The 27,943-nt window shown below is 37.7% G+C and overlaps 4 protein-coding genes across 6 annotated transcripts; 2 read left to right on the top strand and 2 right to left on the bottom strand.

Annotated features, from left to right (window-relative positions):
• Positions 1 to 414: 414 nt before the first annotated feature.
• LOC105426316 (RAS oncogene family member RabX4) lies at positions 415 to 8,834 on the top strand. Its single transcript, XM_011637476.3, has 5 exons — positions 415 to 701; positions 1,779 to 1,839; positions 2,063 to 2,201; positions 2,615 to 2,818; positions 3,310 to 8,834. Exons 1-5 carry the CDS (start codon positions 578 to 580, stop codon positions 3,406 to 3,408), a joined length of 627 nt encoding a protein of 208 aa, XP_011635778.1. The 5' UTR covers positions 415 to 577; the 3' UTR covers positions 3,409 to 8,834.
• Positions 8,835 to 9,268: 434 nt separating this feature from the next.
• On the top strand, positions 9,269 to 17,356 carry LOC105426315 (uncharacterized). 2 transcript variants are annotated; one of them, XM_025218072.2, is made up of 8 exons: positions 9,269 to 11,078; positions 11,169 to 11,570; positions 11,660 to 11,876; positions 11,998 to 12,353; positions 12,432 to 12,533; positions 12,632 to 12,738; positions 12,830 to 13,007; positions 13,105 to 17,356. In XM_025218072.2, the coding sequence occupies exons 1-8, from the start codon at positions 10,920 to 10,922 to the stop codon at positions 13,210 to 13,212; spliced, it is 1,629 nt and encodes a 542-aa protein (XP_025073857.1). In that variant the 5' UTR covers positions 9,269 to 10,919; the 3' UTR covers positions 13,213 to 17,356. The 2 variants fall into 2 exon arrangements, with proteins under 2 accessions (XP_025073857.1, XP_011635777.1); XM_011637475.3 differs by having other exon boundaries at positions 9,330 to 11,078; positions 11,980 to 12,353.
• A 143-nt stretch (positions 17,357 to 17,499) lies between these two features.
• LOC105426314 (uncharacterized) lies at positions 17,500 to 19,723 on the bottom strand. Of its 2 annotated transcripts, none has more exons than XM_089078756.1 (4): positions 19,233 to 19,723; positions 18,887 to 19,003; positions 18,026 to 18,256; positions 17,500 to 17,941 (listed from the first exon to the last, which is right to left on the bottom strand). In XM_089078756.1, the coding sequence occupies exons 1-4, from the start codon at positions 19,483 to 19,485 to the stop codon at positions 17,685 to 17,687; spliced, it is 858 nt and encodes a 285-aa protein (XP_088934882.1). In that variant the 5' UTR covers positions 19,486 to 19,723; the 3' UTR covers positions 17,500 to 17,684. The 2 variants fall into 2 exon arrangements, with proteins under 2 accessions (XP_088934882.1, XP_011635776.2); XM_011637474.2 differs by having other exon boundaries at positions 17,503 to 17,907.
• Positions 19,724 to 19,867: 144 nt separating this feature from the next.
• Positions 19,868 to 20,834, bottom strand: LOC105426313 (uncharacterized). Its single transcript, XM_011637472.3, has 2 exons — positions 20,639 to 20,834; positions 19,868 to 20,410 (listed from the first exon to the last, which is right to left on the bottom strand). The coding sequence occupies exons 1-2, from the start codon at positions 20,696 to 20,698 to the stop codon at positions 20,057 to 20,059; spliced, it is 414 nt and encodes a 137-aa protein (XP_011635774.1). The 5' UTR covers positions 20,699 to 20,834; the 3' UTR covers positions 19,868 to 20,056.
• Between the last annotated feature and the right edge of the window lie 7,109 nt (positions 20,835 to 27,943).

Below are 27,943 nucleotides of genomic sequence, written 5' to 3'. Positions count from 1 at the left end.
CCCGTAAGAGTCTTTGCGCAGATCGTCGAACTCACGCATTGTCGGATCGAATTATTCCGCAAGACGCGCAAAGTTTTATTACATAAGGAAGAGACTCGGACGAGAAAAATGTAAAAATAGAAGAGACAGTCTTCCCGCATTCTTCTGTATATTATATATATATATATATATATATATATATATATATATATATATGTATATATATATATATACATATACGGCTACAATGTTGCATATTGCTCCCGGCAGACGTTATCGCCGTCTTCGTCGATCCTCGGCCTCGTCCCCCGACGCGCATGCATCCGTTATTACGCGTCTCCGCATCCCTCGCATGCGGCCCTTCCGCGTGATATCAAAAAGCCGCGCATGAGCGACGAAAAGTCAGTACAGACGGCGATTGTGAGGACACCTTCAATCCCCTTTGCCACGGAGAGGGGCTAAAGCGCAAGCCTCGAATCGATCTTCCACCCCCTCGTCCCCGGCCCCGGGAAACGTCCGCGAGGAACAATCCCCGGCCGACGACTCTGTTGTCGACCCAACAACAGTTCAAAACCGCCCGAGCAAACCTACGGCAAACATGGCGTTGGATTTCGCAGCGACGTACAAGGTTCTGGTGTTGGGCGACTCGAACGTCGGCAAGACCTGCATCGTGCATCGGTACTGCGACGAACGGTACTACGACACCTACATCTCGACAATAGGTGAGGAGACACGCGTACGTGATGAACAAAAAAAAAAAAAAAAAAAAAATAGTATACACCGGGCCTCCCGTTCTACCCTCGCGGCCTGCCGAAGCCGCGTTGATGACTTTTCACGAGCTGACGACTTTTCAGCGACTTTTGTTGTCGGGTGATCATTGCGACGCCGGCAGTTACGACCGGTTTATGAGCAGCTCGTCCCCTCGTCCCCTCGTTTCCCTCGAACAATAAAATCAGGCAATTTAACTTTGATTTGGACGCGACGAGTCGATACATCAGGTTCTATATATCGTTGACGGAGGTAGCAGTTAATTAATCCTCGGCTATTCTATCGGCGAGGTCACGTCTTTGTTTCCAACGTGAGCGAATCTCACGTATCGCTGGAAAAAGGAATTTCTATCTCAATTTGTTTCCTTGATATCTTCCTTGATTTTGCGCGTTTGATGCATCGTTCGTCATGCATCTTTCCCATTTGTCACGAAATAACGAGACCTTGTCCTTTGTCTCTTTGAATTATTTACGTGATTTACGTGAGAACAAATAACGTATTCAAAGATCTCATTATTAGATTTAACCGAATTCTTCAATTGTTGTCGCATATGGTGTATCTATTCTATAAAATGTATATTGAATCAGCATCGATCAGCTGATTATTCGGTTGCATTCGCCCCAACTTCGGAATGTAATTTTAAACTTAAAGCTGAATTAAACTATTTCCATAACAACAATCGTTCCATAAATTGACATTATTTTAAAAATACTACAGATATATTTATCTGGTTTGTGTGCAAATATTTCGCGTTTATATTCCGTTACCAAAAACTAATTCAGCTACCGTATACATAAAGTTTTAATCATCCTACTTGCACGCGAGGAAACATGAAATTCTGGTGTGTAAATTGTTGCAATATCCATCTAATTAATAACGATAGCATCTAATTGTTCCGTGCTATAAACATAATTGAGGTATATCGCGATTTCTTGATTTTATTTGGAATTTAGAATTTTTTGCTCATTGTTGTTTGCTCATATCCTACAAATATTCATGCGGTTAGATATAAATGGCGAATATATCTGCAGGTATCGATTTCAAACAGAAGATCATTAACTTAGACGGAACGCCGATTAAATTACAAATCTGGTGAGTAAATAGTAATTTTTTTGTGAATTCTCAGTGAATTCTCAGTTACCGTAAAATAATGGTCGAAAGTCAAATAAAAAGAAATACGATTTCTTTTTCACAAAATTTTACACTTTCTCTGAAGTCTCTTGTTCCATGAATTATAGCCTGTAAAGTGGCAGATAAAAATGAAGACAAAGTAACAGGAAGTATATCTGTGAAACCTTTTTTTTTTTTTTTAAAGGGATACCGCCGGCCAAGAAAGATTTCGAACTTTAACGACGGCGTACTATCGTGGTGCCATGGGTATTCTTTTGATGTACGATGTCACTAGTCTGGAGAGTTTCAACCATTTGTCATATTGGTTGCGAAATATCCAAGAAGTAAGATTAAAACCGATTCTAAAGATAGAGGCATTACCGCGAGCAGAAATAAACTCGCGTTGTATCTTCGATTGGCCGCGATCAAAAAGACCTTAAGAAGCCTAGGAAAGAATTTTAAGGTGCTACAAGACCAAATAAAATCACGATTCGAAACTTCAAAATGGAAAAAGTTCGAGCAACGAGCAAAAGTTGATAAAATATTAAATTAGAGGATTGTAAGTCGCGCGTACAGCGACACGGCTAATTGGGCTCGTTATATTCGGAATCCAGTAAATTAATTCTAAAACACGATAATGAAATTAATTTCACGAGAAAACGTTTTTTTCCGCGAGCTATTCAGGCGCACATTTGCATGCAATTGAAATGTCGTGTGAGTGCATGAATCATAAGCAATTCCGTCGTTTGCATCATAGAACGCGTCGCCGGACGTAGTAAAAGTTTTGGCGGCGAATAAATGCGACGCGACCGCGCATCGCGCCGTGGACGCCGAGAGAGGCCAAAAGATCGCCGAGAACTTCGATATGCCCTTCTTCGAAGTGTCATGCAAGGAAAATATCAACATCGAGGAGGCCTTTCTGACTCTGGCCAGAAGAATACGGGAACAACGAGGCCGCCGGGTAAGATTTCTTCGCCTCGAGTCCAATTGCGGAGGAAAGCCATCTCCATGCCGTTGCTTTCCGCATCGCTTGAGAAAGTTTTTAAAATATTTTTTCTAAAATCTAAAAATTTATCTAAATTTAAAAGGTTATAATTTAAACAAAATTACAATTATACTTTTTCAAAAATATATTTATATTTATTATTAATTAATAATAATAATAATAATTATTATTATTATTAATTTATTAAATTTAACATTAAATTTAATAAATTAATTAATTTTATTTCAATATTTTATTCAAACAAATTAATTTTTTTTAAACACTTTTTTTATTCCTTTATTCCTTTTTCCGTTATATTTTTAGATAAAGGTAAATCTTTTCTTGCGGGAAGAAAGATTCTATTCTTCAAATCAGAAAAAGACGGAACTTTCCCCGCTGTCACCTTTCGATTGCAAACGTAACGGGACCGAGCTTTCTCAAGCGCAATGAAACGATCGCTGTTGCAGGCCAGCCTGTTCGAGGCTTCCGAGAGAGAAGGCGCGGACAGTATAATTAAGGCGCAGTCACCGTCTCAACAAGGTGACGCCTGGAGATGCAGCTGTTAGTTCGGCGATCTGACGACGATCATCGGAGGTCTACCTCCGGCCGGTTGGAGGTTTCGACGGCAGCCGAGAATTAAATCCGGGCACAAGGGATTTCTGTCTGTTCATCGTGTACGAGGGGGGTGGGAGGAGAGGGGGAGGGGGAGAGGGAGGATGGTCTCTCGTTTCTATACCTGTACATATGCGCGAGGCGATATTGTGTGCGTTCGTCGGTCGTCGAGCGGAAATCGACCTGGCATCGACGCTGAAGGGTGTTCGTACGTAACTCGGCGAGAGTGACCCGGGGCAAGTATTCACGACACCACCACCACCACCACCACCACCACCATCACCACCGTCTGCAATAATCGCAACGGATATTATAGGTATTATCTCCCTGCACCCTCGCACGCGCGAGAACCGCCCGCGTGACGACGTCGTGAGGCGTAAGAAGCAACGACGTCGGCACGAGGCAAATGTCGCGATCCGATCGATCCCGGATCATCTCCCGGATCATGATAAACACTATGGGGAATATCTGTCACCCACGCGAAGTAAGCCCTCGCCTCGAATAATCCGAAAATACACACACACACACACGCGCACATTACGATTAAGCCCGAGCTACGTTCGACATTATCGCAAAATTTATCTATGGTACGCGATTATTACGTCATAGATGTCTATTTATAGTCGTGCGAGTTCAGGTTCGCGTTTAAGATTAATATAAAGATTCGACGGGACTCTTGGAGGTAATCGAAATCGGCCCGAGGGCATCATCGAGAGACGCGTTCGACGAACGATTTCATCCGATTTCACGAATATCGATCGTCTCTTCTTTCTGGAAGTGAACCGGTGACTTTTGTTCCGCGAGAATTTTTTGTCGTAAGTCCAGTTCAGCAGATCGGGAAAATCGGCTGGGAGAGAAAAGACTACAAGTATTATTGAGATAGAAATTCGATGAAAGGCTCGCGAGATGTGTATTTATCTATTATGGAGAATCTTCGTGTAAAATCTCGTTGACGTTAGACTTTCGCGGATCAAACGTATTTATTGGGGTATCGTAAGCAGTTTAAGAACGTTCAATTAGATTCGCTTGGCATATCGGTAAGGCCTAAACTAAAAAGGAAACATCCTCTCGATGCTACTAAAGCGACACACTTTCGCAGTAATCGATGTATTACTATTTTAATAAGTCTACGCGAGAAAAAAAAAAGAAGACATCATCAAGCGCATTGTGATTACCGTCGAAAAAAAACGATACTACTATGTAAGACTTGCGATTACTACCGATGTCTCTCAACGAGGACCAGAATTCTTCCTTCAGGGAAAGATTTGCGCGATTACGTCGGGATCATTTGATGCACAGATGCCAAAGTTTGCGCAGGTTGTTTCTTTGATACGTAACATTTGAAGCGAATACCGCTACAAAAATAATGTTTAATGTCGAGGCGTGAATAATTTTTAAATATATAATTTTCAAAATTAAAAAATGAAACAAGTTAAGTAACAAAATGTAATTTTAAAATTATTAAAATATTTTATGTCAAAAATGTTAAACTTATGTAACAGAGACAATTGTTAAAAAAAATATTCAAGAAAGTTTTTTGAAGCACTTTAAATTTTTGTTTAATCCACTATATATATATATATATATATAAAACCGCAATTTATTGCACCATTGCACGCAAAGTTTTCTTTAAAATTGACTATTTCGAAATTGATGTCAGACTAAAACTTTCTTTTCGCATCGAGAAAATGACATAGCAGGCACGGCGAATGATATTTGTACTCAAAAAGGAGCCGCTGGTATTCATGTATTTATTAAAAAAAGAAAAGGGACAATATTCTCCTGAGCCTGAAGTGAAACTTCACTGAAGTGAGGCCGAAATGAGGCCGAATCAATACTGGCAGGCACTTGACATCTGTACATCAAATATTTTATATCGGTGCACACACGTGATAATCCACGCTTAATTAATGCGCTTTGATAATCGTGATGGAACATTTTTTCGGTGATCTGTGTTATTATTCGATAGATGGCATTTCGCAACAACAATGCAATGTACATTCTGTTGCGGCAGAATGTCACAGCACCAATCTTGTTTCGTATGAAAAAAAATGGAACACTTAATAGTCGTATGGGACAAGAAGGATAATAGCATCCTTGCATTTTTCACGGGCCATATCTGCGGCCGGAGGGAGATTATAAGGGCCGCGAGAGATTATATTAGCTGCCAAGTAACACACGCTGCAATATGTGCACGTTTTAACGCGTAATAATAACGTAAACTATGCAATTATTTAAATAAACGTATAAAATCGAGATGGTTTATTATAAAATTAAATTATTATTATTTATAAAATTTAATCAAAGTTAAATATTAAATTTAAAAAAAATTGAATTAATAAAATTAAATTTAAAAATTAAATTCTTTTAATTATTATTATTTAAAATTGAATTTAAAGATGGTTTATCATTTTTTATTTAAGATTAAGATCGTTGAAACGCTAATTTTTTTTTTTATTCAATCGTTGTCACAGAAATATTTTACTTCTATCGTTTAAAAACTTGATCTTATTTATCTATTATTAAGAAATTATCAATTATCAGTGCGTAAAATAGTCAATAAAATTATTGTTGCCCTTTTGATAAAATCACTTTCATTGTTCTTGCACTTCTTGTTTACGCTGGCAGAAACATAAAAGCCTTTATTGTGCCTATCAGTGATTATAAGAAAAAAAAAATGGAGACGAAAGGAAGATGGATAAGAGAGATACATAACACATAACGTTGTACGAGATATCGTAACAGATCGCTTTATGATCGATCAGAAAAGAAGCTTAATAAATATGGGAATAATAACACCGATGCTGATCGGTGCCCGAGTGAAGCAACAATTTGCAAATCTCGCTTCATTAACATCCCCGAGGACGTTGTATCTTCGGCATTGCGCGAGATAGAGAGTGAATAAATATTTGTGCGATATATATATATATATATATATAATATATAAATATTATTGTTTCCTCGTTCACGCATATATCTCGAAGATCGAGTCTCCCGTCCCTCCGACGGCGAAACGCGAACGAAATTTTCATTGCGTCGCTTCACTGCGATTTCTGATTTTTACGTAAAAACAACAATCTCGTTGTACGCGCACACCGCCGTTTTTTTCCGGCCGCGTTCGCACGCGACTTGGCGATACATCGCGATGTCGGCAATCTCGTTACTTTTTTACAATCTCTCGACGGTGCTGTAGGCACCATCGAGACCTCGCGGAGACCCAGCTCGCGCTTTTTCGCACGCTTGCACGCGCGATTGCGAGTCGCATCGTGACACACGGCCGAGTTCAAAGAGCGCATGCACTCGCCGAGACGAGAGACGAGAAAGTGCACTATATCCGTCGCGATCGATCGACATTGTAGCGACGATGCCGACGAAACGAGATCATCACGCTTACGTTAACGGATTAGCGATCGGCACGATTTGTTTTTTTTTTTTTCTTTTTTGTTTTCTTTTTCTCTTCAATCGCAATCCCGAACGTAATAGTTTTACGGCGTAGGCTTTGTACCATTTGCAAAATGAATTACACACACACACACACACACACACACACACACACACACACACACACACACACACACACACACACACATCACACGATACGATGGAATATATTTGTTGCTTTTATATATTTATAAATCGCGGCGTATTTGTATAAAAAAAGATATTCGGACGGAATTTGATTGTCTCGCCCGCTAGAAGTAACTTACGCGTGCTCTTCAACTAATAGCCAAGATTTCCCAAACTTGAAGAATGCGGACGTGGGCTGAATCTTTCTTTTTCATGTTTATTTGCCACAGCCCGAAGATCTGATGGCACGCTGAAACAACGAAACTAATGTACTCCTGTCCGTTTAAAAAAAAAATTAATATATCCGAAGGAAAATGAAAATTAATATTGTTAAAAATATGTAAGAATTTTTTCCTTTAAATAATAAAAATTTTATATGAGGTAAGCGAATATCTGTATCGTTATCCGGACCAGTGTATATATATCTAGAAAGTTTGGGAAATTTTGAATTAGATGTGATTAGAGATGTCGAATGTACTCTACTCTCAGCTCTTCTTTAGATGCGCGCGTGATTTGTCGGAGCTATCGTTAATTTTCGTTCTGTGGATTGTCTGTAGCGAGAAGCAGCACCTGTAGATTTCGAAATAAATCTCATTTTCTCAAGAATGAATTTTCCTAGTCGAGAAGAGACAAAAAGTGCAAAAAGAAGCAGAGCAGAGTGGAAAAAGAAGCGAGCGGCACGATATACATTTTTCATGATAAACTTATCACAATATGTCAGCGTGAGAAGGTCGGACATTTAAATGTACAATTTTGATTTCAAGTTCACGGGTGCTTGTTTCTCACGAGGAATGGAGGAGTAGAAAAAAAAAAAAAAAGAGAGAAAGAAGCAAAAAGACACAAGTCAATTTGTAAGAACGGCGTCGCCCACGTGAATGGTAGGGTCGTTTGTACGAATTTCTTTTGAGCGACGCTGGATCGTTTGCCTTCGTCAAAGTGCTTCATTTCATTTCGCTCGAAGCTGGTCTTCGGCGGAAGAGAATTTTTTTATTTTTTTAGTTGAGCCTGCCACGTATGTGTGCAGCGTCGTAACTAGCGTTTCTTTCCATGTGTGTTGTGAGTTCAACAGCAATTTTATCAGTTATTTGCGAAAATGTGCATAACGAGATATCGGAATTACGCTCGAAACGGACTTTTTATTCCTTGCATAAAATTATAGAATTTGATGGATTCTCTGGATTATACAGGATCAGATACTTTTGATTTCGTCTTCTATTCTAGTTACGGCTTTGCGAATTCATAGCCTCAATTTTTCAACGATCTTGCAATTTTCAACGATATGATGAAAGTTTGTCGATAAGAATCACAGCTACGATTTTGTTACGAATCTTGTTAAGATATATATAAATAAAATGGCTGATCGGGCGAACAGTTTCCGCTGATAATTTTCTTTGGTTTGCGTCATCAGCATCGTTTAGAAAACTATTTTCTAAAAAAAGATCAACTAAAAAACTTATATGGGTGCTCGAAATTAATTAAATATATATGAGCTTGAGTTTACTTTGCGCGATATAATTATCTTTCTCAGATTTTGTAGAGCACGGAACACTTTGCTCGATCACCGAAGAGATAACTGCGAGGATGTTAAACATACGATATAATACAATAGCTTTTAAAACATTTCATTTATCATTATATCACCTCACTCTCAAAGAATGATCTTTATGTTACGTCATTTAATTCGACCTTCGCGATCGATTATCTAAATGTATAAGTGTATAAGAGAAGTTTTTAAGTTTGTAGAGAAACAACTTGTTCAACTCGATGTCTGAATCAATAATAAATAAAGATACACACTTTTTACCTATGACAACGTCACGCCTTTTTTTTTTCTACTACAAAATTTAATTCCGAAGTAAATCGAGGAGAAGCGAGAGAACGAAGATTCAATCCGTTTTCCGTTCGTATTTGTCGCCGGAGAGCAGTGGGACAAGAGAAACGGGCGGATTACTCATTCCCTCGGTAAGAAGTAAGGAGAAAAGTGAGACTCGTAACGCAACGGTTCTCTCAAGTACGTGACCCGAGTGTGTGCTAAACGAATTGCTCAACCTCGACGGCGCGCACATAACGCGCACGTCGCGTACGACGAGGGGACATCTCCGACATACGCGATAGTCTTTGGCGATAAGGCGCGAGCGATTACCGGCGTGAATCAGCGCATAAAAAAATGGAGGACGACACGGCACCGTTTTCCAGTTGAGCGCCCGCGTTGAATCACACGCACCAGGAAGCCCACGGAAGGCACGGAGGAGGATCCCTCGAGGCGGGTGACAGATAGGTACATTGCGCGGCGCCTCCTCCTCTCCCTCTCGGTCGCGGGAGGAACGGAGAGGAACGCGCCACTCGCTCTCCGTCAGCGAAGTCGGAATTGATCGATTTTAGCGGATTGTCACGTTCGCAAATTGCACGCGATCCGGTCCGCGACGCGCGGAACGCGGATCGGCAGTCGCGCGTGTCACGACGATCGAGGACGTCGATCGCGGCGATTGGTGGCGTGACGGTGGAAATTAAAGCCCGGGAGAGACCGGGATCAACGATCGACGATCGAGAAATTCATAATCGGGGTAAATGCGTATCTCTCTCCTCGTAATTCTATATGTAAGAAAAATGTAGGATCTGAACGGTCTCCTACGTTTGTAGATATATATATATATATTTGGTCAGCATTTTCCTTGTGTTTTTCTATTTGGACAGTTTGAAAGACAGCGTTCCGCTGATCTTCCGGATGCATCTTTCGGATTGACGATCTGTTTTGATTGTGGTGAAATGACAGTGCGGGATAGCGGTACGTGCGCGGACAGTGCGTGAAACTCTGCGGCGCGATGCAGCTTGTGAAGCACGTGCGCGTCATGACTCACACTACGGCAAGTAAACGCGCCTCCATTCAAACGAGCGCCTCCGGCGCGTCCGGAGAGATGAATCACGCAGGCAGATGAGCCGAGGCGCATCATCTCTCGTGACGAGCGCCTCCCGAGAGCCTCGACCGGAAGAATCCGACCGTCCTCCGCCATGTTCCTCCGCTTTTAAACGCGCCGGAGCCGCGCGGCTGCGGATAATCGAGAATAAAAGATTCTCGCCCGACTCGAGGCGTCGAGTTCCCCTTCGGGACAGGTTTCGACTTAACGACCAATCGCCGTCCGTAATGATTTTAAAATAGGAAGAGAGGAACGCGTTCGTGCCCCGTAAAAATCGGGACGTGCGCCAGGCCGCCGCTCGTGGCCGCCCTCCCGCCGTTCGGCCGAGCATGGCGTTCGATGGAACGTCCGGTGTCGACGGCCTCCGGAGCAGGTGGCATGCGCGCCGCTTCGCCCCGGAGATCAGAGCCGCCTTCGGAGTCGTGGTATCTCCGTAAGCGTAAGATGGCCGCGGTGACAAGCACGGGGGGCTGTCAACTCCACCCGGGGAGTGCCTGAAACCTAAATCCCGCGCCACCAGTGTTTCAGCGCGTCGCGTTACGACGAGTAAATCGTCGCATCACGTTGCATCGCGTCGCGTTGCATCGAGCGCCGCGATCGGGTTACGCGATGCGCGAGTACGCGAATCTGCTCGGGACTGTTCGTCTGACAGAAACGCACGCCCGAGACAGCCGGAGAGCGCACGTCGTCTCGTAATCCCTCCGCGCGCGAGCTGCGTCGGCGTTCGCGTGCACACGTGCGACCCGTTTTCCTTTCCCTTCTCGCAGACGACTCTCGTCGGCGTTCCGCGCGCGTCGGTCGATCGTACCGAGGCGTGTCGGTGCCGAGATAATTCGAACGGAGTTCGAGTCCGATCGAGCTCGCGGCCGCCTCGTCGCATGGTGAGGTAAAGGCATTTGGTGGAAAGCGTTGCTCTCTCTCTCTCTCTCTCTCTCTCCCGCAGAGATTAGATCCCTCGCCGGCTTTGGAACTCGTTCTCGAGCATGGAGGCGATAGTGGAGTACAATTACATGGCGCAGGAGGATGACGAGCTGACACTGAAGAAGGGTGACATCATCACCGAGATCAAGGTGATGTTCGGAGGATGGTGGGAGGGAACCCTGAGGGACAAGCGTGGCATGTTTCCCGATAACTTTGTTAAGGTATTAAGTATCATCAAATCGCATCATTAGTCTTATCATCAGAACATGCACGCTCATCTCCTTTTATACCTGGGAATATCTGGTGTACAGCTGTTGGACTCGTCAATCGCTAGCGGAAGTAACGGCAGCGAGACCAGCACGAAGTCGGACGAGGTCACCTTGAGAAACGGATCTGGTAGACGGTTCTGCAAAGTTCTCTTCAGTTATGACCCTTGTAACGAGGACGAGCTGACCTTAGTGCCGCAAGACTCTGTGGAATTCTTGGGAGTAATGGAGGAAGGATGGTGGAGGGGTCGTCTCAGAGGTAGAGTCGGCGTGTTTCCCTCGAACTTTGTTTCATCGCCTGCCCCGGAAGAGCAAGAGAGGCACAAAGAGCGCGATAAGAAGGAAATGTGTAGGGTGCTCTTTCCGTACGAGGCTGCCAATGAGGATGAGCTCACCCTGGTCGAAGGAGATATAATCACCCTTTTATCTAAAGATGCACCGGACAAGGTATATAATTCATCTATTCTCTAGAAATGAAATAATTTTATTATTTAATATTTAATGGATATATTCAATATGTATAATAATTCACATAGGGTTGGTGGAAAGGAGAGCTGAAAGGACAAATAGGTCTGTTTCCCGACAATTTTGTCGAGGTGATCGGCGTAAAGAACGAATCCCAGGAACAAGAATCCCAATGGGCGCACGAAACAACGTCAAGTATCAGACATTCCCATAAAGTGAAGAAAACCGAAAAGGCGCACGTTAGAAAAAGTTTGGACACCAGGAGCATACATTCAAGTAATATATCAGGTAAAATACGAGCACTTGCTGTATCGAGATGATGCTTCTAGTTCGCGAATGAATGTAACGTGAAATTTCTGTGTGTAATTTCGTGTTTCCGCTCGTGGTCCAGATCATTTTCCTGCCATAGACACCGCTAAAAAGGGCCTATCTTCGTTGTCGTCCTCGACGTCCTCGTCGTTGACGGCTACCGGAAGCGGAAGCGGCGATAAGAAGGCGGCCGGCAGCCACTCGATTATATCGAGCCTGAAGCGTCTCGTGAGCGACGTGGGGAATAATAACGGTGTCAGCAGCACGACGAGTGTCGCCTCGGAGTGTCGCGAGGAATTGGACGGTGTAGAGCGGGGGGAGGGCACTCCACTCTCGCATTTGACGGCCTCTCGCGCTAAGGCGCCTCGGCGACGTCCGCCTTCGTCGCAGCACCTGCGCTACCACGCTGGGTCCAGCACGAACGCTGGATCTTCGACAGTTTTCAGTGCCCTTTTGGTAAAAAAAAAAATTAATAATCGTTTGAATGAAATCCCGAACAAAAATATCTATCAGTGTCTTCTATAATTCTTACAGGAAGATAATCTGTCTAATGGACGCACCGATACCACGTCGGAGCAAATACCTGACGAAGAAACGGATGGGCTCGCGGCGAAAGCGAGGAGGAAAGCACCATGGGTAATACAGCACTTTTAGAGAGAAGAAATTAGAGAAAGAATATAAAAGATACATCAAAATTTATCGTTATTAACGTGATCGTCGTTTTTTGCCTGCAGGTTGAAGAATTGAAGATGAATCAGATGGAGAGGAGAAAAACTGCCACGGTTGATCGAGTCGAAAAAGTGGAAGTCAAGAAGGATGGAGATTTCCCGCGGTTTGATAGGTTTCGATCTTTTTTTTTCTTTTTTTAAATAAAATTCATCAGTTTATTTAATGCAAACACCATAATGTACACCGGTTTTATCGCTCGTTAGACTGATGGCACCATACATCGTGGATTCTACCAACAAGCCGGATATCGATAATGACGATAGCAAGCCGAAAGATAAAAGTCCAAGAAGCGAGACAAGCCCTCACGCCGATCATAGTCCTAGTCCATCTGGTCAACCAGGCTACGTCCCATATTCCCTCTACAGCAAGTTATTGGAAAGGGTAAATATAACGATAATCCATACGCCATTAAATTTTCATTTCAGTACGTTGCATGCACGCGGGAACACGCGATATTAATTTAAATTGCTTTAACAAGGTCGCCGCGTTAGAGGAGAAACAAGCGGTATTGCAGGCGACAATAGGACAGCTCTCCGAACAGCTCGTACCTCTTCTCGCGAATGCATCGATTAACAACAAAGTATAATACGGTATTATCGGTGTGTGTGTGTGTGTGTGTGTGTGTGTGTGTGTGTCTGAGAGAGAGAGAAAGAGAGAGAGAGAGAGAAAGATCAATAGTATTTATCCGCCTGTACTACCAATGTGTTGTTTTCTCATTATATCAGCAATGAGAAAGAAACTAATACTGCGGCTAGAATAACATTCATTGCTACTACCGTTGTTACACACATATATATATATATATATATATATATATATATATATATACACACGTATATATATTATATATTTATTCATTTGGTAGCATTCGTTTTATTGTTTGCTCCGTCGATGCAGTATTCGCAGTGATTCGATTTAAAAACGCAACATTCCATACGCGACATTCTTCGCCCGCGAAAGAGCATTTTCCTTTCACTTGGTTTCCAATAATTTAACAGATCTCATTGTGCCTGCCGGAGTTTGTCATTCTGTCGATAATCATAGTTGATTTGACGGATGCCTACGCAATCGTGCATGGCCATTGAGCGCTACTCTTTTTACTTCAAACTCATGACACATATCAGAGATGCAAATCTTCATAAATCAATGTATATTTACACGTATTCTAGATTGTTATGGCAAAATTGTCCCATTGTCAATAGCGTGAAAAATCTTGCGATATAACGTTCCAAAGAGAAAAAAAAAAAAAAGAGAAGAAAGAAAGGAAAAAATAGCGCAAGTGTCCTTCCAGATGGGTGCCTGTGCTTATCTTGTACCAATTTGCATTTTATTCATTGTGTCTTTTTTTTTTTTTTACGTTACTTATTTGCGTATACATTTTAAGAATTTTAAGAATTTACGAAAGATATTGCTGATTGTCTTAATTTTAATATCGAACGGTAGGAATACGGTAGGAGGAGGATGCGAAAAGTACTTAAATTCGTAGTTCGAATAGGGCGTAAGAAATATGAAGAATACATGTGATTCTTTTTTAATCCAACGAACGCAGCTGCCTCGCGAATAACCGCGTGTGTGATGATTTGTTATAAGTTTCTTCAGTAATCTGAGTGCCAATGCGAGCATTTTGTTTGTTGCATTTACATTTGAGATGCCTCATTCGATACGATAGGGATAAGCGATCCTCGTTGATTTTAACGAGTAATATCACCGAGCTACGGACAAATACGACGGACGTACAAGCCTAATTCGACAACGCGTTCTCTCGTCGAGCCATTTATTTTCACCCGCTTATCGAAGTATATATTTCACCCCGGGATATCTTTGAGACGGTGCTAATGACGCGATGTGTGATATGTCGTAGCGTAACATGTATATATTATATATATATATATATATACATATAGGAATGAGGCACGGCGAGAGAGAAGCATTCATGAGGGAAACTTCCGTTCTGGTCCTAAATATGAAAGTGTCATGGCAGGATGATAACGCTAGGTGTGCATAGGCCGCTTTAAACAACAAGAGCATTAGCAGCTTCATTCGGTACATACAACCGCCAGTCGTGTTGAATATGAAAGAAAAAAAAAAAAGTTTTTATTTTTTTATGAAAACGGAATTTTAAGTAAATATGGTAAAAACGTAACGGAAAGATCCTAGATATACGATAGGAGATACGAGATGCTATTTAATTTTTTATATCAGTATTCCATAAAGTATATTTAATATTTTAACAATAGCGGACTCTGAAAGCTAATTCCTCTAATCGATCGATATAAAAGAGATTTTATTTTTATGCAGATATGCATATATTAAATAATATGTGTATGTATACATATATATATATATATATATATACATATATATACATATGTATATTTTATTCTCTCTCGTCTTCATTAATTGTTAGCAATCAATAGTTCCATACTGCGAAATCTGGCAGTGTATTTAGAAAACAGTATATTTATCGTATTTACTTCGTAATCGAATGTATATGTTAATTGAATTGCTATTCACCAATATATACTGTGCTGTGTATTTAAGATTTATGCGTAAAGTATAAAATATATTTTGGGGCGGCTCAATCACTTAAGGAATATTTCGCAAATACACTACATACGTTGACGTGTATTAATAATAAATTTTGCAAAGATAAAGATTTATATTTACGTTAAGTGGAATGTCTTTTCTTAAATTAATTCCACTAGTAACGGCATGTATTATATGACTGTTATAATCCTTGCATAAAAGTTGCAATGCAGTAAAGAGAAGTATTTGAAACGTAGGCTCTTATTTTACGTGTAATCCGTCCCCGAGCATTAGAAAGCAGATCCAAATGCAATTTATAAGTTGGCTGAATTATCGTAAGACTATAATGTTTACAAGACTATAATGTTTACAAGGGACACATGCATTAATTAAATGTATCGAATATTTTATATGTAACTATTTTCTTTTGGGAAGAAAGTATTTCAGTATTGATGTACAATCTATATTAATCATTTTTTTTTTTGAAGTACATAAATACGCTCTTTCGATAATTTATCGCAAAAGACATCGCAAAAATATCTCTACGAAGCATAACGAGCTGTAATTGAATTCATTCAAAGTAAATGGCTTTTATCGACGGAGGTACCTCTTAATATTCGTAAATAACTCTGAAGAGTTTTTCATTGATTCTGTATAAGATTGTATCAATTTGCGTAATATAATTGTAGGACGTTTTTTTTTTTTTTTTTACAATACAAACTCAAAGGCAACTATCTTAATCGGCATCTAACACTGACCATGCTTACAAAAGAAAGTTCAAGGTAAACGAGACCACGAGACAGAACATTCAGATTCATACGTCACACTGTATAACGGAATCGTGTCTTTTTGTACTTTTATATTTCGATCACAGATCAGGCCGCTTGAACGGAATAGTTTTTACATAAATATATGTTCACTCGTGTCGCATGCAGAGCCTCTGTTTACAAACGCGACACCATCATGCAAACTCTTGCAAGGCGGGACAATAATAGTTTTTAAGCAGGTTCGACAGAATTTTTGCTAATTCTTTTTTTCTAATTACGTTTCGAGTAAAGTCATTTGTAATTCGGGATCCGTGGAGGCTCAATTAAAATATTTGATTGCATTTTACGTCTTTTGGGGAAACATACTTTTTACAACAAATAATTCGTCAGTCGATCATCGTTTCGCTGTACTCTTACAGGTACATCGTCTTCCCCCCCCCCCCCCCCCCGTAACATTCTCCCGCGCCATCCAAGCACCATAAACACAATCATCCGAACACTTTTAATCTTAATGCGACCACTTTTGAAAAACGATGTGAATGCGTTATTAATTAGATTAAGCATGTACTTACGACTTTATATAATAATACGTTTCCCGTTTGCCGTTCAAACTTCCAGAATTTGTTCGAAATCAATATTTCCGGAATTATGGAGACAATGTTGATCTGTAAATATGACAATGTTGAAACGTTAACTCTGCGCAACTCGAGTGAGAATATTGCGAGAAGTGAGTGACGAGATTTTTATTCTAAAGGTATCACGTCCCGAATATTACCCTAACGCCACCGATGTGGATCGACAATTGTAATCGACAATGTATTAATCGCGATGTAACTAATCTCTTACACGCTTTCGATCTGTCACTATCTTCGGCGCTACGGCGAATGAATTATCGCCGATGAGGTTGTAGGACTACGATATATAATGGCAGACTTATTTCCGATTGTTGTTGCTCGACCTCGATCGAATTTGTATCGAGATTGTATCACATTTTTTTTACATCACGCTATGGTGAACTGTGCCCGGTGAGTGATCCTGTCGAAAAGCGCCGGGCGGATACGGGCAGTATACCTGCCTGTATCGCTGCACAGCTTGCTAAGTGATATCGCTGTAGAAAGCATGGCTCTAGAACGTAAGGAAACTGGAGTTACAACGACTCCGAAGCGAGACGATTTTTAATGTTAATTAACGTTTAGGCCTATTATGTACATATTACGTGTGTGTAAGCGCAGAGCGATCGAGTGAGAGTTATACAGATCTATTTCCCCCCCCCCCCCCCTCCTCCTCCCCTCCCTCTCCCCTTCCCTTTGTCAACCGTACATATGTCGAATTAACAATCGTATCTGTAAATAAAGCCATCGAGGAGTAAGTCCACTCTCCGCATACGCAATGCTGGAGTCCTATAATCCTACATTAAATCTCTGTACATATATTTAATGTCCGTCTTTATTTTTTTTCACCTTATCTCTCAAAGGCGTATATATAAAAAAAAAAATATCGAAGGCGACAGGAAGGAATTTGGTTTTTAAGTCAGTATAGTTAATGTCACATAATAAGATTAGAAATTACTTCGCGTGTCTTGTTGTGTGTTATTCTTATGTGTTATTCGTGAAAATATAAAGGAAAAACTCAGTTCTTCCGATAGAAATTATAAATTTGTGTTCGTAAATTTATTTTTGTACAATTGTATTATACATAAATTTATGTTGCGTATAATTGTACCACTTTATATTATAATTGCGTTTATTATTACATACAATTTTGTTTATATTATGCGCGATGACGATCTCCATGAGATCGCCGTCGCGACGATTCTCCAGGCAACGGCGAGATTTCGCAAATAAACGGCAACGATGCGTAACAGGGCACTACTTTCCAGAAGGGTGACGGACTTTTGGCGGACGGATTTACGAGAGCGACGCAGCCTTTCGAGTGCGACGGCTCTCCCTCGCCCCACCCTCGATAAGTGAAGCACGACAAGGGCTCGCCTGTGTGAAAATTGTGTACTTTCTGAATTTCTCGCTACGAACATTTTCGACGTGCGATGAAAAATTTATTAATTAGCCGCAAAACAAGACACGACGTAAACAAACGAAAGCGAATTACCGAATTCATTCTTCCAAATTCTCTCCTTGCTCTCGCCGCTGCTGAGACCCACGAATCTGGAATGATTTTGCGACACGTATTTACCGAGGCCTTCTGTGCGCTCCTCGCTTATCACATGCGCGAGCGATGCGTTTTGTTTCTGGCAAAAACTTCGCGCTTCCGTGTAATTCAAACTCTCGGACGAGAATACGAAGATCCCCGCTTTAGGAACACACTCCACCGTGGCGTTCACTGAAAGGAAATTTTCTTCACTGAGAGTTTATTTACATTAAACTTACGTCGGAAGTTCCAAAAGTTGATTTACCCATTGAATATAATATTTAATTGGACAAAGATAAAAAATAAAAATTGACAAAATTTTTACTAACGCTCGTATTGTGCAATGCAACCAAGGAAGGGTAACAAAGCAAGTTATATTAATAGTTTAATATAGTTTAAATAAAATTAATAGTTTAACAGATTAAAAAAACTGAAACATGATACAATAAATTGATAATCAGAATCACAAATGTTGACATGACTTTTGTCATAAAAATAAGTGAAAGATTAGATCAACATCAAGATTAAAAATAATACAATATATATATATATATATTCGAAATAGCATTATATAGCCGGTAAGAAATAAATAAATAAATAAACATAATGTAGAGTTGAGCGGTTAAAATTAAAACGTATAATAAAAAAAGTAATGTAGAGTCGGGTAAAATTAAAATAAAAGATGTAAATGTTGTCCTGACATAAAACGATCATAAATAAAAATTAAAAAATAATTGTAAAATGTAATACTTGATTGTTTCTGCAAACGTATAAATACTGTCAATTTTTACATAGATTTTGACTAATCGCAGTTGCAATTACCAGGTGGATTGAAAATGGGATACATGCTGTAATATTTGCAATTCGCCACAGGCACGAGGGTGGTCATATTCTGATCCTCGGGACATTGAAGAGCTTGACATGTGTTTTCTCGTCCACCTGTAACAAGAAAAATAGGCACTATAAGAATGTACACTGGGGAAATTACACGCGAAAAAAACACGCGTCAGATTAATCCCGCTAATTGAACTGACTGAAATTGAATTGCTGGATGTTATACTTGTTACATTACAATTCGCGTTACATTCCGCCATAATTATGAAGCTATCACATGAAATTATCATAATTATACGTTGCAATTACGTTTAATTGCCTGCTATTCGCGTACCGGTACGGTTTCTCGAGGAGATAAAATTGAAGGCGAGGGCTCTCTTCGAGGCGGCGAATTTCTCGCACTCGCCCACACTGGGAACAATCCTTCGCGATATGATCGCTTGACTTGACCGCGAATTGGTCTTTATTAAATCGTATCGCGGTAACTCGTGGCGACTAATCAAGCAGCAGCGATCGCAACCAACTGAATACACCACATATATAATAAATAAAGACAGCAGTAAATTAACGCTTGATACTCTATGCATATTTTGTCTCAAGAGAATGCGATCAACTATTTCGAAGCATAACAGATATACTGCGATTCATTCAACGCAATGTTTTGCATTTTTTTTTTTTTTTGATGACGTAAGCGCGAATATTACCTATTTCCGACTTCGGAAATATACATCAGTCGGACAAGATAATTATGCAATTGTAAACACAATAAAATCGTATGTTTGTAATAAAAGCAAAGCGCAAACGATATCGTGATTTAATGTCAATGTTCTCTGTTTTCTAAGAATCTTTCTTAATTTACATTTAGAAGTGTTTTACATTAAAAGTGTTTTTTTTTTTTTTTTTTTACTTAGCTTGGTAAGTTTTTTAGAAAAAGGAATTAGAAAAATGGAATTATTTTAACTCGCGATATATGTCCGAGATATTTTTATTAATAATGGAACATACTGTATGTTTCTGTAACAATAACAATTATAAAGAAATATATGTATATTATGTACACTGCTCTAGATATTTGCAAGACGCTGAGATATCAAAGGTAATCTTCATGTTTCGAAACTTATAATATTCTTATATATCGATAATGTGATTTCACATCTTCTAAACTTTTTTCTCTTGTATATCTGCTCTTTTATGTGTGCCGTCGCAAAAGGGTCGGTTTGATGTCTGCTTGCAGTTGCACAGCCAATATTCCTTAGTCTCCGTAACAGTAAAACGTATAGGTCTGTGCTTGATTTTCAAGTAAATGTCTTTGTGCGTGCCATCACAGAACGGCTGGTTTTTGCTTCGTCCGCAGAGGCACCACGAGTAATTTTTGCCAGCTTTGAGCTCCATCCTGAATGGCTTTTTATCATATATCACTCCATTGTCAGATTGCTTATTCGCACTGTATATGTCTTTAAGTGGATTCGTGGGTATTGGCGAACCATCGGTTTTTGTGCAAAAGCAAGAGACCTGAAAATTTAAAAAAAACACCAAGCTGAAATAAAAATAAATTTTGTTTTACATTTTTTCAAAAGAAGATTATGTACTTTCAAACAAAACTGTCAACAGCGAGATCATTGTACTTTTACGTTATTTAATTGTTTATAATAATCTCGCACATGAGCATTAATTCAAATTAAGGAGAGAAATAAGGTTAGAGATGGATTGTAAAGTAGAGGCTTATTTATTTTATCGTACGTTCTTATGACGAAAAGCGCTCAGGCGAGTGAACTGTGGAAGTCGATTCAGCATGCTCATTCTGTTGAATTCACGTCAATTAAGTTTGAGTGTGGCAACAAATCACCAACTTAAGAGCGATCTGTGAATAACACAATGCCGACCACGCTAATTCCTGACTGGAGCACAATGTTTTTACGCTTGCTCCATTTGATTGTGCCCTCTTGTGCAACACCGAAGAAGACTGTTAGAAAATGTAGCTCAGCCAAAAGAAGAAATCGACTTTACCTATCGCGATGAAGTTTAGTGCTGAAGAATTCAGAATTCTGAAGGGTTGTGTGTTACGCGTAAAATAAATAGTTAACATTATATGTAAGCAAAACTGTATAAATCAAAACTGCGTAAACTATGTATAAAATGTCATCTATATAAATTATAATTTATGGATCATAGAAGATTTATATTCCGTTTATATTTGGCATATTTTATGTAGACAAAAAAAATATATGTATATATAAATAATGTATATATAAATTAAAATAAAAATTAACTTAAAAGTTAAAAAGAATATTATAAGATAGTGATAAATAATGACAAATAATGATATATCAAATTTTTATTATTATATTACATGTCAGATTCAAATAAAAGTATCAATTTATTTTCTAATTAATTTTATATCATATGTATTTACATGTTATATATATATATATATATACATTTTTTAATATGTATAATGATACTTTTATTTGAATCTGATGTATAATATAATTAAAATTTGATATATCATCATTTATTATAAAACTTTTTTAATTTTTAATATATATTTTTATTATTAATATCCTAAAATCAAATATATTAACAATTTTAAAATTTAATTACTTTTTTCTATATTGTGTTCTGTATTATTCAATTTATAGTATTTGTTGATTTATGTTTGTATTATTTATATGAAAAAGGTTCGTGTAAAAAATACATAAAAAACTTGTATAGATGTAACCTTGAAATATACGGCACGACCTTGCTAAAGATTAATAATTTTATAATCTATATTTATATAAATGATAATAAAGAATTTTTTTAATTTAATTTTTATTTATATTTTATTATAGATATTTATGTCAATAATCAACAATGTTTCATTGATAGTCGATTTGATTATTAATATTTTCTACTATTATTATTTTTTTTAATTATTTTCTCGCATTTTTGAGAATTAATAATTATAAAAATTTATCTAGCCTTTCTTTACATTTTTAAAAGTAATGATAGATCATGTAGTTTATTAACGAATTTAATTGTAACGTGTAAGTGAATTGTAATTTGTGGATAGCTTAACTCATTATGCAATTATGAATACAACAACTATAATGGTATTGTAATTAAAACGAAATTTTCACAAATTTTAACAAAGACTCAATGTGTTTCAAAGAATTGATTTTTGTTTAATACACCTTTCTTTAACCATTCTTCAATCTTTTTCATCGTCTCAGTCCCATTTCATTTCTCTAATTTGTTTCGTGATGGATTCAAGGTATAATATTCGATTACAAGCGTGCAAGTAGCTCTTGATGCAAATTGGCCGATTAGAAACGTCGCCGCGTCCCATTCACTTTCGCTGACGAAAGCGAGGAGGATAAGTATACGATGTAAGAAACAAGCGACAAGTACAAGAAAAAAAGATGCTTCTGAAACCGCATTCCGAAATTTTACATTGCGCGCGGCGATCGCGTGGCGCACGTAAATGCAATTAGGGAAAAATACCGAATCCAGGCAAACGGCAATAAAAGGAAAAAAAAAAATGATGCAGATTGCAGATTGTAGATTCTAACTTGTTATTATCTTAAGTAGCACATCAAAGTCAATAAACTGACATTCATGACTGACTCGCGTAAAAGAAGAACGAAATAGTAGCGTAATAAAAATTAAGCAAGTAAACGGGTAAAAAAATCATGGGCGCTAAGACGTTAGGCGCTGCCTCCAGTTTAGTGGGACAAGGATGAGAACAGTAGCTCACGTTTTATGAATGCACCGTCGTGAGATGCATTTGCGAGGGTAATTGACCGTTCACGACGCCAGTGAAGACGTAAGTGGAGCGAACGCCGGAGTTATCCCTCTGAGATTCTCGTGCGCTTCTATCGATTAGAAAGCCGATAAATACGTATAACAAGTAATATATTGAAAAAAAAAAAAAAATATTCTCGATATCATCGAATTATGACAAAACAATACGTAGAATCGAAATGCTAATTTCATTAATCTTTTTTTTCCTTGAATAAAATCATAATCGATAAATTTTGATAAATCGTTACGCATCGATTTTCGACGTATCGTCGAAAAAATTTGCACGATTACAATCGAGGTAGTTCAAAGTACATCAATTCGATCGAAATTAATTTTTAATAATGATATTTGAGATTGCTATCACATAAAGATAAGATCTTTTGCGTGCGATTGATCATCGTGCAAAATCAATCTTGAAAGATTGATGAGTTTTGCGCGATTGATGAGTTTTGCGCGACTAATCGCATGCAAAATGTGTGTTATGACAAGTAGGGTCGAGCGGTAAGACTCTTCAAAGAGCACTTAATCGTATTTGGGACCTACTTTTAAAACGTGCGGGAGAGAAAGTAAGAGGAGTTGCCGATGGAGTCGCGTGCTTGAGAAAGTAAAGTCCCTTTCGCGCATAGAGATGTACACTTGCGTATACACTCGCGTCAATATACGCGCTTGTATACACCGTACATGTTCGCCATGCCGATCTATATGGGTCGCGAAAGGAAGTTAGTGTGACCAGCGATACGCCAAAGCCTCATCTTATCCCTCTTTATAATTTTTATTTTAATGTTACATGTTAATGTGAAAAAAAAATTACATCTCTTTTAAATTATAATTTATTATAATTAATCTTAAATTACTGATTATTCATAATAAATTATGATTTAAATTATAAATTTTTTTTACAATAAATTTTTTATATTTATATGTTTTAAATTATTATAATTTATTATAATTAATAATTAAATTAATTATAATAAATTATAATTTAAAAAAGATATGATAAGATTGGGCGAGAGATTAGGAAAGAGAGATATTAATTAATGTTAAAAGAAAAGAATAATGCAAAAAGTAAAAATGCAAAAAATAAAAAAAGAAAAATGAAATGATAATAGAGCAACTCTGAAATTAATTGAACGTGTTTTAACATTGAAATAAATTCGTTTGTATCACATTTAATATTATATTTAATTGTTAGATATTACGTTTGGTGCATGATTATTTTATAGAGTTTCTAGCATCGGGTTAATAACATTTATAAGTCAATAAGCCTTGCAAATTATTGGAGCAAATACAAAGAGGAGTCTATTCATAATAGCATATTTTCCTTTTACGAGGAAGATTACGAACGAGATTCCTTTTATACCGCTCTAATTAATATTATGTCTGTGTATTGCACGTACACGCAGTAGCAATTAACTACTTAAAACCGCTTTATAATTTTATTTACGATAAAAAAAAGATTTTTATTTCATAAACTTGATTTGTTAAATTTATACCTAACATATTCCGAATATAAAATAATGTTACGCTTTTTAACTTTTAGTCTTATTTATTAATTCTTAATTACTAAGAAAGTTATGTTATGTTTTTCGTAATCAATGATAAATAACAAATTTAAAATGCATAACAAATTTATTCTTTCAAATAAGAATCTTCTTTATATTTGAAATCACAATATATTTTTAATTACGATAAATACTTGGTTAATTTTCGTTTCTCTAGAGACGCTTATCATACAATATAGATAGGCGCTTATTTACAATATAGATGGATAGGCGCTTATCTGCAATATAAATTTCATATATGAACACATGACACGTAACGAAGTTGCTAATAATAGCTTATCACATTGTACTTAAATATCCATTCTCGATTTCGACAGGCGGATGACGTATAACCGCTTTTTATCTCTTTCCTTCCTCTCGCGGAAGTTATACGTTAAATATGAGCTCGTTACACAATGTTCGCTAATACGTCATAATGGCGTGATAATATAATGACGTATAATGTTGTATAATGTAATCAGTATAGTGACGTGATCGCGCTCATTCGACGTCATTCTGCCCGCGCTTTTTCTAATGACATTTTCGTAACGCCCGTCCGGTTAATATTAATGACATGCGACAACCACCGCATTCCATCAGTATTTATCTATTCACGTCACAATAGTTGCGTGGGCACGTCTTGTGTACGCAAAAGACTGTGCAATGCTGCACCACCTAATTGCATCCCGGCATCTTCGGCTTCCTCGGCGTTACGCAATAACGCACGGTCCCATTTCTCTCCCTTTCTTTTCCTTTTCTCATCTCTCTATGAATTCTATTTTCCAGCTTATTAATTTAAAAATTTGCATAAGCTAGAAAACGGCTAGAAATTTAAAAAATTAAAAATTTTTATTATAAACTGCACACTGCAATTAAGATTTAATAACTCTAATTACAGTCTGCAAAATGCCCAAAGTAATTTTTAAAAATAAAAAAAATAACTCAAAAACGTCTTGATTAATTTTAGAGAACCAGCTTAAAGATATAAACGAAACAGATTTTGATCTCAGCCTGCTTATTTATCACACGCGCAACCCCGCAAAGATATAAACCTGTCTGTTATCCGAGATAATAATCGTATTAATAGAGAGCGATATATCTAAAGAAGAGAAGAAGAAATTGGCTAACTTCCGATGGAAAGATACATAATTTGTGTTCGCAAAGCTGTCGCGGAGTCGCGCGATAAAGGCGATGGATACATCGGACTTTCGAAGTTCACGGAGGAAGTTACACTCGGTTGACTCTGGAGGCGGGTTGACTCTAGGCGACTCGTCTAGAGGAATAAAAGGAGCATCGATGATTTCGCGATCATGCTCTCAACCCAGTTTTTGCACACCTCGCACGCATTCCCCCGGTCCCGTGACATTCTTGCGGGGCGAGTCGATCTCTCAACAACAGAATCTCGTCGAAGAAACACTTTCGATTTTAATTCATCGCATTCTTTACGCCGATCTTTCTTTCTAATAAATGCAACTGGTTGCTAACGAGATTCATTAATTGGACTCATTTATCACGTTGCGCCGAAGGAACTACGTGGAAAGCTGTATATATATATATATATATGTTTAATTAACTTTATTTCAATGTAAAAAAGTTATTATATTAATAGTTAATAATAAAATCATTTTATCTGTGAAAGTCTACATATAATAAATAACACAATAAATAATATATATATATATATATATATATATATATATTCGGCAATGTCAAGATTCAATTAGAAATAGAGGTATCACAATAAAAAGATCGAATTAATTTCAAAATGAAGTTTCTAATTCGGAGCAATAGGAATCACTTATCACTTTGTGGAAACCTAATTCTGCATATTTAATGGCCTTATCTTGTCACTCTCACTAATGCGGATATACGTACACTTTAAGCTTGTCGTGTTGTCAACCGGATCGTTTTCGCAAAGAGATAGTTCCTGTAACAAGATACAATCCCGACGTCTTGGTCGGAGGTGTCAAAAAGGAGAAAGGAGTTAATAACGCATCGCACATGACGTATGTAACATCGCTTATACTTTCGTTTTCAGCTAGAATATAATTTGCATAAATTTTCGACGTTTGTACACATGAATCATACTGACTTATGTTTATAATTTCTCGTTGCATTCTGCATTGCTCATAATTGTTTTTTTATCTCCAGCGTTCCATAAATCAAATTTAATTTTTCATTTAATATTTATAATTTACAATTCATTTCATCACTCAGTAATTCAAATAATTCATTAAAATTCAATAAAATTCGTTAGATATTTCGTTTAATGTTTAATTTTTCACTTTAAAAATGCCAAGGATTGGGACGGAAAAAGAAATGAAAATGAACGAAAGCCAAAGGAATAAAAAAATGTTGAATTGTTGTTTGTCTGAAACTCTTATTCGGCTCTTACATTACATTAATTGTTTAAATTGTTAAATTATTAATTATTAAATGTAAAAATGTTATTGTTAAAATGTTTAATTGTTAAAAATTTTTAATTGTTTTATGTATATATTATTCTCTTTAAATGTAAGTTAAATTTTTTATTTAATATTGTTCCTCGTGGTATATAAAAATTCTTGTATAATATTAAATAAATGTTTAATTAACTTTATTTCAGTGTAAAAAAGTTATTATATTAATAGTTAATAAAATCATTTTATCTGTGAAAGTCTACATATAATAAATAACATACAATAAATAATATAATAAATAATAAATAAAAAATAAATAATAATAAGAATACAATAAATATTAAAAGTATAAATTAAATAATATTAAAATTATAATTATTGAGATATAATAAGGTTATCATAGTGGTAATATCACGCATTTTCTATCAGGCAGGTGAGATAAGGATCTGATAAGGATCTGATCTTTTGATTCTTACCAGGTTTTTAACGAACAATTGCGTTACATTTTTTGTAAGATCTCTATCAGGGAGCTCCCTACCAGGACCTGATTTTGCATTTGATTAAGGATTACGTGATAAGGGCCTTATAACATCCTGATTCAATTTTTACTCGGATAATTACTCGAGATACCAAAGTTATTCTATAATTTGATGAATCAACACGTTTCCATCGTAAAATGTCATTCGCCACTTTTTTTCTCCACGGACAACTTGTTCCGTGTTAAAATTGCTGATCGTTCTTGTTTCGCGTCCTTGCAATCGCATATTACCGATACGGATTCGCAAGATCCGTAATTGACATCGATCAGCGCGCGGGAATGTTATGATAATCGGTCCCGAGAGTGATCTCGAAAGTGATCAAAATGACTCATCATTTCCCGTTCGCTTATCGCAAATTGCAAAATTCCCGAATCCAAGCATGAAAATAGCACATTAGAGCACTTTACACCGAAAAACAATTTTGTTGCGATTGTTCCATCGCCTCTTGTCGACTTGTTAGCCAGCTTTCTCTCAACGCCGCTTAAATAATCGTTCACAGCGATGATTTCCTGATGCTCATCGTAAATTCGCATAAACGGGAATATCCCGGATGAAAAACGGTGTCTGCTTTTTCTCAATGGGTCAAATGGTTTTTACCTAACACTGGAAACTCTTAATTAGTAATTCCGATCCCGAGATTTAAATAGCGTTAATCTCAGCTATAACGCACAAATATTTTATTAATTAGTTATTTTGCAGATCTGAAATAATGTGACGGATGCAACTACACTTAGCCGTGCAATAAATATATCTTTGTAAAAGTCACAAAATTCAAGAAAAGTT

Source organism: Pogonomyrmex barbatus, unplaced genomic scaffold (genome assembly GCF_055798465.1).
Source record: "Pogonomyrmex barbatus isolate J1 unplaced genomic scaffold, ASM5579846v1 scaffold3, whole genome shotgun sequence".
Classification (NCBI taxonomy): Eukaryota; Metazoa; Arthropoda; class Insecta; order Hymenoptera; family Formicidae; genus Pogonomyrmex; species Pogonomyrmex barbatus.
The sequence above is the reverse complement of the archived record's forward strand: the minus strand, read 5'-3'. Positions and strand labels throughout refer to the sequence as shown.

What these genes read in the sequence shown, in the direction of transcription:
- LOC105426316 (XM_011637476.3), top strand. Translation starts at nt 578, where the DNA reads ATGGCGTTGGATTTCGCAGCGACGTACAAGGTTCTGGTGTTGGGCGAC. An exon ending in CACCTACATCTCGACAATAG is followed by an intron (nt 702 to 1,778) that starts GTGAGGAGACAC and finishes ATATATCTGCAG; the next exon opens with GTATCGATTTCAAACAGAAG. An exon ending in GGGAACAACGAGGCCGCCGG is followed by an intron (nt 2,819 to 3,309) that starts GTAAGATTTCTT and finishes TCGCTGTTGCAG; the next exon opens with GCCAGCCTGTTCGAGGCTTC.
- LOC105426315 (XM_011637475.3), top strand. Translation starts at nt 10,920, where the DNA reads ATGGAGGCGATAGTGGAGTACAATTACATGGCGCAGGAGGATGACGAG. An exon ending in TTCCCGATAACTTTGTTAAG is followed by an intron (nt 11,079 to 11,168) that starts GTATTAAGTATC and finishes TCTGGTGTACAG; the next exon opens with CTGTTGGACTCGTCAATCGC. An exon ending in CTAAAGATGCACCGGACAAG is followed by an intron (nt 11,571 to 11,659) that starts GTATATAATTCA and finishes TAATTCACATAG; the next exon opens with GGTTGGTGGAAAGGAGAGCT.
- LOC105426314 (XM_089078756.1), bottom strand. Translation starts at nt 19,485, where the DNA reads ATGCATAGAGTATCAAGCGTTAATTTACTGCTGTCTTTATTTATTATA. An exon ending in CTCCTCGAGAAACCGTACCG is followed by an intron (nt 19,004 to 19,232) that starts GTACGCGAATAG and finishes TTCTTGTTACAG; the next exon opens with GTGGACGAGAAAACACATGT. An exon ending in TCCCATTTTCAATCCACCTG is followed by an intron (nt 18,257 to 18,886) that starts GTAATTGCAACT and finishes ATTTCCTTTCAG; the next exon opens with TGAACGCCACGGTGGAGTGT.
- LOC105426313 (XM_011637472.3), bottom strand. Translation starts at nt 20,698, where the DNA reads ATGAGCATGCTGAATCGACTTCCACAGTTCACTCGCCTGAGCGCTTTT. An exon ending in GCGCTTTTCGTCATAAGAAC is followed by an intron (nt 20,411 to 20,638) that starts GTACGATAAAAT and finishes TTAAATTTTCAG; the next exon opens with GTCTCTTGCTTTTGCACAAA.